Source organism: Propithecus coquereli, unplaced genomic scaffold (assembly GCF_000956105.1).
Source record: "Propithecus coquereli isolate 6110/MARCELLA unplaced genomic scaffold, Pcoq_1.0 Scaffold58, whole genome shotgun sequence".
In the NCBI taxonomy this organism is placed as follows: domain Eukaryota; kingdom Metazoa; phylum Chordata; class Mammalia; order Primates; family Indriidae; genus Propithecus; species Propithecus coquereli.
Window position 1 is genome coordinate 2,443,251 of NW_012151729.1, and position 12,252 is coordinate 2,455,502.

Below are 12,252 nucleotides of genomic sequence, written 5' to 3' on the forward strand. Positions count from 1 at the left end.
GCGCATGCCTGTAGTCCCAGCTACTCGGGAGGCTGAGGCAGGAGGATCACTTGAGCCCAGGAGTTTGAGGTTGCTGTGAGCTAGGCTGATGCCATGGCATTCTAGCCCGGGCAACAGAGCAAGACTCTGTCTCAAAAAAAAAAAAGAGTTAAAAACCGTATCTAAATTAAAAGGCGAATAAATAACACTGCACAGCCCCCATCTTTGCGTTTCGGTGACTGGGTCTCTCCTTCCATAGATACGCACTTAAACTCTGCAGCCCAGGTGCGAAATTCCTCTATATTCAATACTGAAATAAAATTTTAAGTAACACTTGCTTCTAATAAGACAATTTATAAAAACCAACTGGCCAGGGTAGGGAGCAGGGGTGGGACTGTACTTTAAACAACTAACAGCACAGGGGAGACACAGACCAGAAGTCATGACGGCTACATGAAGGTTTGACATTCCTAAGGCCCTGCCTTACCCGGTCTGGCACCCCCGGCCGTACCTTCACATCCTCCACCTTCATGCGTGTGCCTTCCTTGCCCACAAAGATGTCGTCGATGTCCACCAGGATGTAGCGGTCCAAAGGCAACGAGAGGCGCTTCCCCGTGAGGAAGGCCACAGCATCCACAAAGACGAGCTTGTGCAGCCAGAAGTTGAGGTTGTTGCCAAACAGCACGCGCTGGATGCCGTCATGGAGGCCCAGGTCCTGGACCACGGTGGCATGCAGCGCGGCGTGCAGGCCGGCGTCGGCGCCCAGGTGCGGGATGGACTCGGACGAGCGTGTCTTGGCCAGCAGCACTGGCTCATAGGTCGAGTGGTTCGACTGGAACACGGTCCAGTCCTCGCCAGGCAGCACGCCCTTCTCCACCTCGCTGGGCCGCGTCACATACAGCAACGGGGACTTGGGGTTAATGCTGCAGTCCTTCAGGCCCAGGTTCGAATGCAGGAACAAGGGGAAGCCCTTGAGCTGCGCGCTCAGCAGGCTGTTCTCATTGGCCTGCAGCCAGGGGGGGTGGCAGGAGTGGGGAGGGGGAAGAGCCATCAGATCCAGAACCCAAGGGACACAGAATCTCACATGTAGACCAACAACAGTGACATCAACAATGTTCACCAACATTCATGGAGGGCTCGCCATACCCCTGGCCCTGTGCTCCGCCCTCCCGCGATAATATACTGGCGAACACATATGACTCACTTACCAAAGCCTGGCCCTGGGTTCCGTGCACTTTGCATGCAGGAATGCTGTCAATCCTCCCAGTGACCCCATGACGGAGGCGCTGCTGTCATACCCATTTTACAGATGAGGAGACTGAGGCCTGGAGAGGCTAAATCACAGAGGAAAGTCTAGCAGTTGAGAGCATGGACTCTGCCAGACTGCCTGGCTTTTGGACAAGTTATGTCACCTCTCTGTGCCTCAGTTTCCTCTGCTGTAAGATGTGGCTAAGAACAGTAAATACCTCTAGGGTGGTGGAGGATGACCAGTATTAATGCTGGCGAAGTGCTTAGAACAGGGCCTGTGGCATGATCAATTGCTCATTCAGTCTTCGCATCGGCCTGGTTATTCCGCCTCACAGTGAGGAAACTGAGGCTTGGAGGGAGCACTGCCCTTAGGAGCACAGCGGTCAGCAGGAGCCATGACTCGCAGGCGGGAGGCCTTGCCCTGGTGCCCACATACCTAACCACCAGGCTCAGCTGCATGGGGCTGCCCCACTGGCTTTGGCCACATAACCCTTTCTTCAGGAGAAATCTTACATGGATGCCAACGTATTAATAGAAGCTCAAAGAGGAGGTGTCTGCTGGGGGCTGAAGGAGGCCCACAGTTATCGCAAATTCCCCATATCTCCCTAAAGCCTCCAAGGCCACCCCGTCACAGGAGACCAGCTCCCATGCCCACCCAGTCACTGCTGGCCATGGTGAGGTCTCTGCCTCCCTTCTCCTGCTGCTGCCCAGCTCCCTGGGGATCTGCAGACAGTGCCCACAGCTGCCCATCTCCTCTTCCCTAGGCTCATGGCCTGTTCCCTCATGCGCTGCCTCACCCTCCCAGCTCCCTGCCTCTGGATATGGTACAATCTGTCCTTGTTCCATTCTGTCATCTTGGCCTAGCAAACTCCTGCTCATCCTTCAAAACCCAATGCACATGCCCTCTTCTCTGCACTGGACTCCTTGGGACCACTTTCTTTCTTCCTTTCCTTCTTTCTTTCATTTTATTTTTTTATTTCAGAGTATTATGGGGGTACAAGCATTTAGGTTACATATATTGCCTTTGCACCGCCTGAGTAAGAGCTACAAGTGTGCTCACGCCCCAGACAGTGCCCACTGTACCCATTAGGTGTGAATATACCCATCTCCTCCTCCCTCCCCCACCTGCCCGACACCTGATGCTGAGACCACTTTAAAGCCTCAGCGGCAGCATCTCACCACAACTGCTGCATTATCTGTTCAGGGTCTCTCTCCCACCAGCCTGCAACCCCTTGAGGGCAGGAACTATGTTGTTTCCACCTTTGGACCCCTGGTGCCTGGCACAGGCTTTGTACCCAGTGGGAACACACAGTTTGATGAGTAACCGGGCTTTTTAAAAGAATGAAAGAGGAACAGACAGGTCCCCAGTGCCTGGCACATGAAAGCTGTTCCATACAGGTTTCAACTGTTCATGCCACAATTATTCACTGGGCGAGACACTGTATTAAGTGCCACTGATACAGTGAGAAAAAACAGGCATGGCCCCTGCCCTCATAATCCTTAAAGGCAAGCAGGGGAGAGAGGCATCCATGAAAAAATCACAGGAATAAACACGGAACCGCAGTGTAGCACACGCTGCACAGAGGAGCTGCGTAGCTGTGGAAGAGTACCTTGCTGGGCACAGTTAGTTGGCTCAGGAGGCAACGGACTATACCTGGGACTTTTAAGCTAACGTTTAAAGAACAAGTAAGCACCAACTAAGGGAAAGGTGGGGACCAAGTTCCAAGAACAGCAAGTGCAAAGGCCCTGAGGTAGGAAAGGCCTCAGCATGATCAAGGAATAGCAAGAAGCCAGCAGAGTGATCAAGAGGGAAAGGAGATAGGGCAGAAACGTCAGCTGGGGCCAGACCAGCAGGACCTTAGAAGTTTGAAGTGGCAGCGGGAAGCCATCAAAGACTTCATCAAAGGGTTCTGAAGCCTGGTGTGACAGGTTCCAATTTGCATTTTTAAAAGATCCATGTGGGGTGGGGCAAAGCAAGAGTGGACAAAAGGCACAAAATAAGTTTGAAGAGGGAGACAGGGTCATGTGCAGGGCCCTAAGGAGAGCTACTCAGGGGAGAGCACGAGGGCGGGGAGCACTGTAGGAGGGCATGCAGCTGGGTGGTGAGTAGGGTAAAATCTCAGCTGAGCCTTGTGCCCAGGTGCAGAGTTGCACCTGTCCAGAAAGGTGCCTTTTACTAATCTCCACGCAGAAGTGCTTTTTTCTGACTCCCAGAGAGGCTCTGCAGTGCCCTGACCTTGTAAACCGCAATGAGGAGGCTGCACATCATTCTCCAAACACAGGAGTACCTGCCAGCTCCCCACCCTGTCCCAAGCCAGACTGGGGGTGAGGCCCAGTGCACAGCCAGAGGCTACCTCCCCTACCTCCAGGCATCCCATGACCCCAAGCCAGCACTGGCCAAGAATGGGAACTGCTCAGGCTACGTGGGGGCAAAAGCGGTGGGGGCCAGAGACATTTCAGGCCCTGCCTATCACCTGCTGAGGCCCGGGATGCCACATTGGACCACGGGTGCTGAGGGATCCCATTTCAAAGTCCCAACCCTCAGCTGACTGCCAGGTGCTCGCAGCCCAGCCAGCTGCCTGGCCATCGAGGAAGGGAGAAAGCCAAGTCACTGGCGGCCCACCCCAGCCAGGGAAAGGAGTGGGGAGCTTTGGCATGGCCAAGGCCGGCCCCCACTGCAGGCCTCACCCCAGGAAGAGCAGGGACATGCTCAGAGAGGAAGTCCCTCCCGTTCCTCACCACTGAGGACCCACTCAGGAGACACCAAGTCTTCCAATGGGGTCACTCAGGCAGAGGGAGGAAGAGCCCTGATTTGGGAATGGGGAGGTAGTGGTCTCACCTAGCACAGACTGAACTGTTAATCAGCTGGATGACCTTGGGGACCCTGCATCTCCTCTCCGGGCCTGAGGCTGCCCATCGGTCAGTTTGCTCTCATATTGGGTTAGAAGCAGCAAGCTTGATTATGAAATCCTAGCTCTATGACCTACTACAGATTAAGCATCCCTAATCTGAAAATTCAAATTCCCCAAAATCCAAAATTTTTGAGCACCAATATGATACTCAAAGGTCATGCTCAAAGAAAACGCTGACCGGAGCATTTCAAATTTCAGATTTGCAGATTAGAGATGCTCAACCAGTAAGTAGAATGTAAATATTCCAAAATCTAAAGCACTTCTGGTCCCAAATATTTCAGATAAGGGGTACTCAATCTGTAGCTATGTCACTCTGGAAAAGCCATTTAACTTTTTGAGCCTCAGGTCCTTACCTGAAAATGAAGCGCCTACTTCATGGGGTAGTTGTGAGAATTAAACATGATAGCGCCTGAAAAGCAACGAGCTCAGTGTCTGGCGCGCAGTAAGTGCTCAAGGAAAGCGGCCAGGTAGCCTTTGCCAGACCTCCGCCAGGTGTGCTCGGCCCCAGGGCACCTGCAGTTGCAAGGCTGAGGGGTGACAGTGCCAAGAACTGGGGCTCCAGGTGAGGATGACCCAATTCCCAACTCGCAGGACCTCACAGGGTCACATATTGGTCAGGGCCACAAGACAGCCAAGGTGCTACCACTGCTGCGTTTGCTGAACTTGGCGATGACAAGCATGTTGGCTGCTATCACCTGGTTCCAGGTACCAAGCACTGGGCTTAGTGCTTCCTGCCTGCTATCTTGTTTTATGTTCAATACAGCCCAGTGAGGCAAGGGTTGTAATTGGCCCCGTTTACAGATGGGTTGAGTATCTGCCCAAAGTCACTCTACTAAGTGACAGGAAGATTGGAACCTTTCTGGACTTTTGAGCCCTTGCTCTCACATTGCCTTGGGAACCCAGAGCTGGAGGAAAATGAGAGTCTCCAGATCCCTGAGTCCACAAACACTCCCCATCTGGCAAGCCCCACACGCAGCGCCAAGGCTGGTCTTGCAAAGAGCCAAAAGACGCGCCTTGACCACCAGGGGGCATGCAATGGAACAGAAAAGCATAGGCTGCTGCTCCAAACCAAGGAGGGGTCTTGTCTTATGCAATAGGGTAGGAAGAGCACGAAGTCCTGCAATTGCCACTGACCCCACAGTGAGACTCTGAGCATGTCCCTGCCCCTCCTGGGCCTCTGTTCACCTTCTGTAGAGCAAGGAACTGGGGCTAGATAGGGCCCAAGCCTCATTGTATCAACTGCCCAAGGCCCGCAGCCCTCGGCCCGGTCCCAGAGACTGCGGGAGCACTGTGCGCTGCGTGTAGCCTGTGATGCAACTTCCCCTAAGTAAACGGTACGTGAGGCTCCTGGACTCGTCACACAGTGGTGAAGGCTAAGGCCTCCGGAGCCAGACTGCCTGGGTTCAAATCCTAGATCGATATTTATTAGAGACGTGGGCTTGGGCACATTCCTTCACCTCTCTTAAATCAGGATGCGATTCACCTGCCGTGCAGGACAGTTCATTGGCGTGAAGGGAGTTAATGCACGTAAAGCACGTAGATAGTGCGTGGCACCGAACAAACACGCAATAAACGGCGGCCGTCCTGACACGTCCCGGGCCTGGGGCTCTGAACCAAATCTAATGAAGTTCACGGCAGGAGAGAGTACAGAGTCCAGGAGAAAAGAGAAAGACAGTGGAGACAGTCTGACTGGATGCCACTATAAAGCCATAAACCAGGCCAGCGTTCCCTGAGGGTGCTCTGTGAAAGAAAGGGTTTTGTGATCAAGCCAGTTGGGGAACAAATCTCAACGGGCTGCTCTACTGCAGGACTGCGAGGGGGCTTCGCTCTTGGCTCACGGCACTTTTTAGTGGCAGGGCTTCCTGCTGTATTAGTGCGTGAAAGAACATGCCGTGAGAAACCCTCACTACACCAGCCCCCTCCCAGCACCGAGCACAGAGCCCAGTGCGCCGTGTGCCAGGAAGGTTCGGCAAGAGTGGGCACCCCACGGCGGGCATGGGCCACCCATACCCATCTCCTGCTCCTCCTCTCCTCGCTCATGCCAAGCAAGAGGCTGCTTTAGGACCTGTGCACTTCCTGTTTCTTCTGCCTGGAGGGCTCTTGGCACAGACAGCCACATGGCTCCTCCCCGCTCTTCCTTCAGGTCACTTATCAAAGACGACTTCCCTGGCTGTTCTATCAAAAATAGCGTCAAGCTCCCACACCCACTACCCCCGTGCCCTTTCCCTGCTTTGTTTCCTTTTGTATTAATCACCACCTGCCACAGCCTAGGTTTATTTGTTCACTGCCTGTCACCCACCCCACTCCCACTGCACCGAAATGCCAGCTCCATGAGAGCAGGGAATCTGTCCATTCTGATCACCCCTGTGTCCCCAGTGCCTAGCACAGGACCGGGAACACTGAAAGCGCTCAGTAAATACTGGTAGAATGAAGGAAGAAATGCCCTCCAGAGCACACAGCTAGAGTCCCAGCTAGCACCTGCTTTCATCTTGCAGGTCACAGTTCTCCAACCACAGCCTCTGGGTGCCCCACCTACTGTTCACAACCTCCCCTCCCCAAGGACAGAGTCTCTCCATGACACCCTTTCAGCAAGGACCCCAGAGCAGCTCCCCACCTGCCCAGTGGGATTTCTCTCCTCTTTCTCCCAGTGCAAAATGGCTCTGGGTCAGGAGGTGCATAAACTCCACACCCGGCTGCAGCCAAGAAGAACGAGCATGGCATGGATAGCCCAAACCGTCTACGTCTGGGTTAAAATCTCAGCTTCCCCACCTATAGGCTGCATAGCCTCAGATTAGTCACCTAAACCCCCCTAAGCCCTGGTTTGCTCATCTGCAACATGGGGACAAAAGCCCTCCTTGGGGAGGACTGCCATGGCGGTTTTGGGGTACCTAGCAGAGCATGCCCCTATCTTGCACCCACCCCTAGAGCCTCCTTTAGGCAAGTGCCTGCTGTGTGCAGGACCCCATGTATGGCAGGCTGTCCTCTACTGTGCTCCCCTAATACTTACAAAGCACTCACTGTGCGCTCCGAGTGCTTTGCATGTACCCATTTAACTTTCCCAACAACCCTGGCAGGTAGCTGCTGCAGTTACACCCATTTCACAGATGAGAACTCTGGCACTCAACTCACGAGTGTGGAGACGGGCTCTGAACTGTTCGGGGACCCTGCTCCCTGCGTACCTTAAAGAAGCCAATGATGCCCACGCCGTAGGCCACACAGTACTTGTCCAGCAGCTCCCGGTTCCAGGCGTCCAGGTTGACGTACTTGAGGATGTTCTCATAGATGATGAGGGCGAAGCGGCCACGGCCCTTGTCTGTGAGCGTGGGCATGTCCCCCTTGCCCGGCGCAATCTCTGTTCGGTACTTGAAGCGGCTGGACTCCAGGATGGCCACCACCTCCTGGCCCAGCTGCGAGTAGAGGCTCTCCACAAACACCAGCACCAACGGGTCCGTGCGGGAAGGGGCAGCTGCCTGCACAGGCTTGAGTGGCAGGAGGCGACTGGGGGCCACGGGAGGCGGGTCCCCACAGTCGGGCTCAGGGGCATCTGCCGAGGGCTCCAGGCCCCGCTTCCAGCCATATAGGTAGTAGGCCGAGACGAAAACGCTGAACAGACAGAAGACGAACAGCAGGAAAAGGACAGCCTGCGGGGACACGTGCCGACACAACCTCCGGAGGCACGCCAGGGCAGGCATCCTGGCCCCCGAGACCTCGGCCACCGGAGGCCTGGCCTGCCCTGGCCACCCCAAGGCCCCACACAGGAGACACGAGAGTCGTCCAATGACCCAGAAATTCACAGAGACTTAGGAAGCGAGGCCCTCGGTGGGCGGTGGGGGTGGAGGATCCGGGCCCCTGGCCCTTCCCCCCAGCCAGGGGCGCAGTCCGCAGGCTGGTCGCGCTCCTTCCTTCCTCTGCGCCCCTTTATGTCACCATGGCAAACCCCCTGGTGGTCCTGTGCAGAGCAGAAGTGCCCCAGGGCGTCAGGGCCTCCTGGGGGGTCTGGGCAGTGGGCCAGAGGACCCTGGGCAGGCCTGGGGATGTCGCATGACACTCACTCCGTGGGGCCCGCGGGGCTGAGGCTGTGGAGAGAACAGGAGAGTCAGAGCGAGGGCTTCGGGGATCAGCTGACTGAGGACACACTGGACCTAACCCAGGTGGGCTCACGGTCAAGTAGTGCTGCCCAAACTGGCTGCATGACGTGGGACAAGCTCTTTAATTGCTCCGAGCCTCAGTTCCCCATTTGTGAAATGTGGCAAATAAACAGCAGCCATTCTCACAAGAGGCTGGATATTTAACGATGGATATAAACTTTGTTTATAAAGGACGTAGAGTAGTACCCAGCACCTGGCATCTACAAATGGTAGTTGCTATTATCAGAGTCCAAGACTGGGCCAAGAAAAATCCAGAAGCAGGAAGGACAAAGAGAGACAATGAATACTTGCAAGGCCTGAGAGCTAGAGGTGGAATTCTAAACACTATGAAACACCACGTCCTCACCATCTTCCCTTTGCTTCCTCATCCATTGCTCACCCTGAATGGGCCCAGCAGCCCCATCTGACAGATGAAAAGACTGAGTCTTTGGCAGAAGCAGCCAAGCACAATTCACAGCCAGGGCTGTGGGGCACCCATGCCCTGGCTGTGCGAGAGGCGAGTCATTGCACCTCGCGAGCACCAGTGAGCTCATCTGTAAGGTCGTCACCACCCCTGTAGCACCGACTGTGGCCAGGAGCCAACTGTATAAACGTGTCTAAGGAGCTTGGCACAGGAAACACTCAGAAATGGCAGCTGACATATTTGCCCCTGACGCAACCAGGCATTTGTCATCCTCGGGATCTGGGCCCACAGGTGCACACAGCAGCCCAGGAGAGCAAGTGACCAAACACCCTGTCTGAGGATTCCCAGCTTGCCATGGGATAGGTGGGGAAGCTTCCCCTGCATTGGGCCTTCTTCCACCCTGGCAGCCAGAACTCTGGGTTCCAGCCTCCCCCTTCAGCCTGAACCCCCGACCCAGGCCATGCCACCTGCACACATCTCACCGGAAGGAGCTGATGAAGACCCACACACACCCCCCAAATCCCCCAACTCCCTCACTCCAAACAGCAAGCCCAAGCACAGCCCTCCAGTCTCCCTTAGACATGAGTCAAAGCCACAGGGAATGAGGTTCCCCAGCAATCCAGGCACCTTTCTATCAGTTGCAGCTGCTGAAAGCCAGCAGGAGAGCTCCCCAGGACCAGAATGGAAGGTGAGAGAGCCTGGGCTGCAGCAGCCAGGGTGCAATGCGAGGCGCAGGCCTGGCCTTGGGGGTAAAGATCTGTGAACTCCTTCCCAGCCCCAAGACTAGATGGTGTGCTCCGCATGGGCACAGAATGCCCCAGAACCCACAGCTGCACTTCTAGGGATTCATCCTAGAGGTAGTTACTGCAGAAGCGTGTAAAGATTTCCCCACAAGAATGCGAATCCCAGTGCTGTTTATAATAGCAAACGCCCGACAATAGGGGAATGTCTTTAGAAATTATAATGCAAGCCTGCGATGGAATCTTAGGCAGCCATTTACAATATGTCGGAGAAGTACGTTCACTGACATAGAAATGTAATTACCATATATATTGTAAAAGCGGAAAACATTTATAAAACTGTACGTATGGTCACATTTTTTTAAACATTTTTGTGCATAGGCTAGAAACTGGTGATAAATACAAAAAAGCACTAACAGTGATTATCTCTGGGTGATTTCCATTTTCCACTTTTTGCCTGATAAATGAGGAGACAGCTGGGACAGCAGGTCTGGTCCCAGCTCTGCTATGAGGCACTGTGTGACCTCAAGCATACCCTATCGTCGCTTCCTGCCTTTTAGAGGGGGGTTGGGGCAGATGATTTCTGGGGGCTCTTCCACCTCTGATATTCTACATTTCAGTCCCTGCTATGTGCCAACACCCTGGGGAAGCAGAGGCAGCCAAGAAAACAGGCATCTACAATGCAGGGGGACAGGCGATGATTGTTACAGTGGGGGCAGGGAAAGGTGTTTGGGAGACCTGAGGGATACTTAACCCCTCTGGAGGGGGGAAGGGGGACTAGGAAGGCTTCCTGGAGGAAGTGGCACCTGAGCTGACCAGAACAATAAGTAAAGGTTGGCCAGGTGTAGGAAGAGGGAATGGCACATGCCCAGCTTGGAGATAAGGAAGCACTTTCCAGGGACTCCCTGCAATTCTAGCTGAGAACAGGGCAAGAAGGTGCAGGTGTCCTGGGCAGATCCAGGAAGCCTGGGGCGACTGGTCCTGCTTTCGCCCAAGGTACACCGTGTTCCATTTGCCACTGATAAGGCAGCCTGTGGCCATAGTCGAGCCCCACCCCTCAGCCTGGGGCCAGGACAGAAGCACAGTGGTGGGGAGGTAGGGATGCCCTGACGGTGCCCTGCCCACGCCGGCCACCAAACCCCTCTCCCCGCAGGCCCGAGCGCTGCAGTTGCTGGCCCTGCAGCTCTCACAGTAACAGCCTATCAGCATGTTAATGATGCAATCCACTGAGGCCCAGGCATCTGGGGGTCATGGACCCCTGTTGGAATCTGACAAGATTTTTCAGATATAAAAAATATGCACATTTAAAAAAAAAACCGCGCATGGTTGCCAGAGGTTGGGGGTTGGGGAGATGAATCAGTGAAGCAAAGAGCAATTTGTTGGCAGTGAAAGTACTGTGTCTAGGCTGGGCGCGGTGGCTCACGCCTGTAATCCTAGCACTTTGGGAGGCTGAGGCGGGTGGCTCGTTGAGCTCAGGAGTTCGAAACCAGCCTGAGCAAGAGCGAGACCCCGTCTCTACTAAAAAAAATAGAAAGAAATTATCTGGACAACTAAAAATATATAGAAAAAAATCAGCCGGGCATGGTGGTGCATGCCTGTGGTCCCAGCTACTCGGGAGGCTGAGGCAGGAGGATCACTTGAGCCCAGGAGTTTGAGGTTGCTGTGAGCTAGGCTGACGCCACGGCACTCTAGCCCGGGCAAGAGTGAGACTCTGTCTCAAAAAGAAAAAAAAAAAGAAAGTACTGTGTCTGATGCTACAGTGGTGGACACATTGTTCTACATTCGCCCAAGCCCACAGGGTGCACGGCCCCAACAGTGAACCCCAACGTAAACTGTGGACGCTGGGCGATAACAGCATCATGTCGATGCAGGACCAACAGTTGTCACGAGCGCACCACTCTGGTGGGGCGAGTCGATAGTGGGGAGGCCGTGCACGCTGGGGGCGGGAGCATATGGGAAATCTCTGTACCTTCTTCTCGATTATGCTGCGAACCTAAAACTGCTCCAAAAATAAAGTCTTTTTCTCACGGTACTGAAGGATGGCATGTAAAACACACACACACACACACACACATGTACATATACTGGAAAAAGCAACAACTTCAATTTGTTCAGAGCCCCCTCAAGCCCATCCATGGACCTGAAGTCCTAGATTAACGGAGCCTACCAGTCACACGTGCAGAATGGAGCCCAGGGCTCCTTCTTTCAAGCCCAAGCTCCACCACCGCGCAGCTGTGTGATCTTGGGCAAGTTGTTTAACTTCTCAGTGCCTCAGTTTCCTCATAGGTAAAACAGGAGAATTTTACATACTTCCCAAGGTTGCGAAAATTAAATGAGCTGACGTATAAAATGCCCAAAAGCCCGGCTGGCGCACAGCTGCTATTATTATCACCTGTTGCTTATTTAACGAACTCACAACTTAGCTCACAAAGCACTTCCCTCTTGCTCATCCCAAAGTCTGCAGCCCCGCGAGTCAGTCAGGGAGAGCGCTGGCTCCTGCCACAGAGGGTGGGCAAGGGCTGGGGCAGGGGAGCCTGCTCTTCACACAGAGAGACCCAGGGCGCCCAAGCCTGCCTCCTCCCCTCACTGCATGCCTGAAAAGCAGCCTCCCCTTTGGAGGCTGTGGCCTTCCCCAGGAGCTAGATGGATGGATCCACGATTAGAAGCCAAGTGGCTTAGGATAAGGCTGTGGCAAAACTCAGGCCAGACAGAGTGCAAAGTAGCCCCTGTCCCCCAGAGAAGGTGGAGGGAAAGCCAGTTGCTTTGTAAACAAAGTGCCAGCCACCCAGCTTGCCAGCAAGCGGGGGTCTCCAGCACAGCCC

General features: G+C 54.4%; 1 protein-coding gene across 1 annotated transcript in view; it reads right to left on the reverse strand.

The window, feature by feature from the left end:
• Window positions 1–12,252, reverse strand: part of NDST1 (N-deacetylase/N-sulfotransferase (heparan glucosaminyl) 1) — a 40,338-nt gene that overhangs the window by 21,446 nt on the left and 6,640 nt on the right. Inside the window, exons 2-3 of the mRNA XM_012658318.1 lie at window positions 7,319–8,215; window positions 491–985 (exon numbers count right to left, since the gene is read on the reverse strand). Coding sequence (XP_012513772.1) covers window positions 491–985; window positions 7,319–7,831 — 1,008 coding nt within the window. The 5' untranslated portion in view covers window positions 7,832–8,215. The remainder of the gene's footprint in view (window positions 1–490; window positions 986–7,318; window positions 8,216–12,252) is intronic.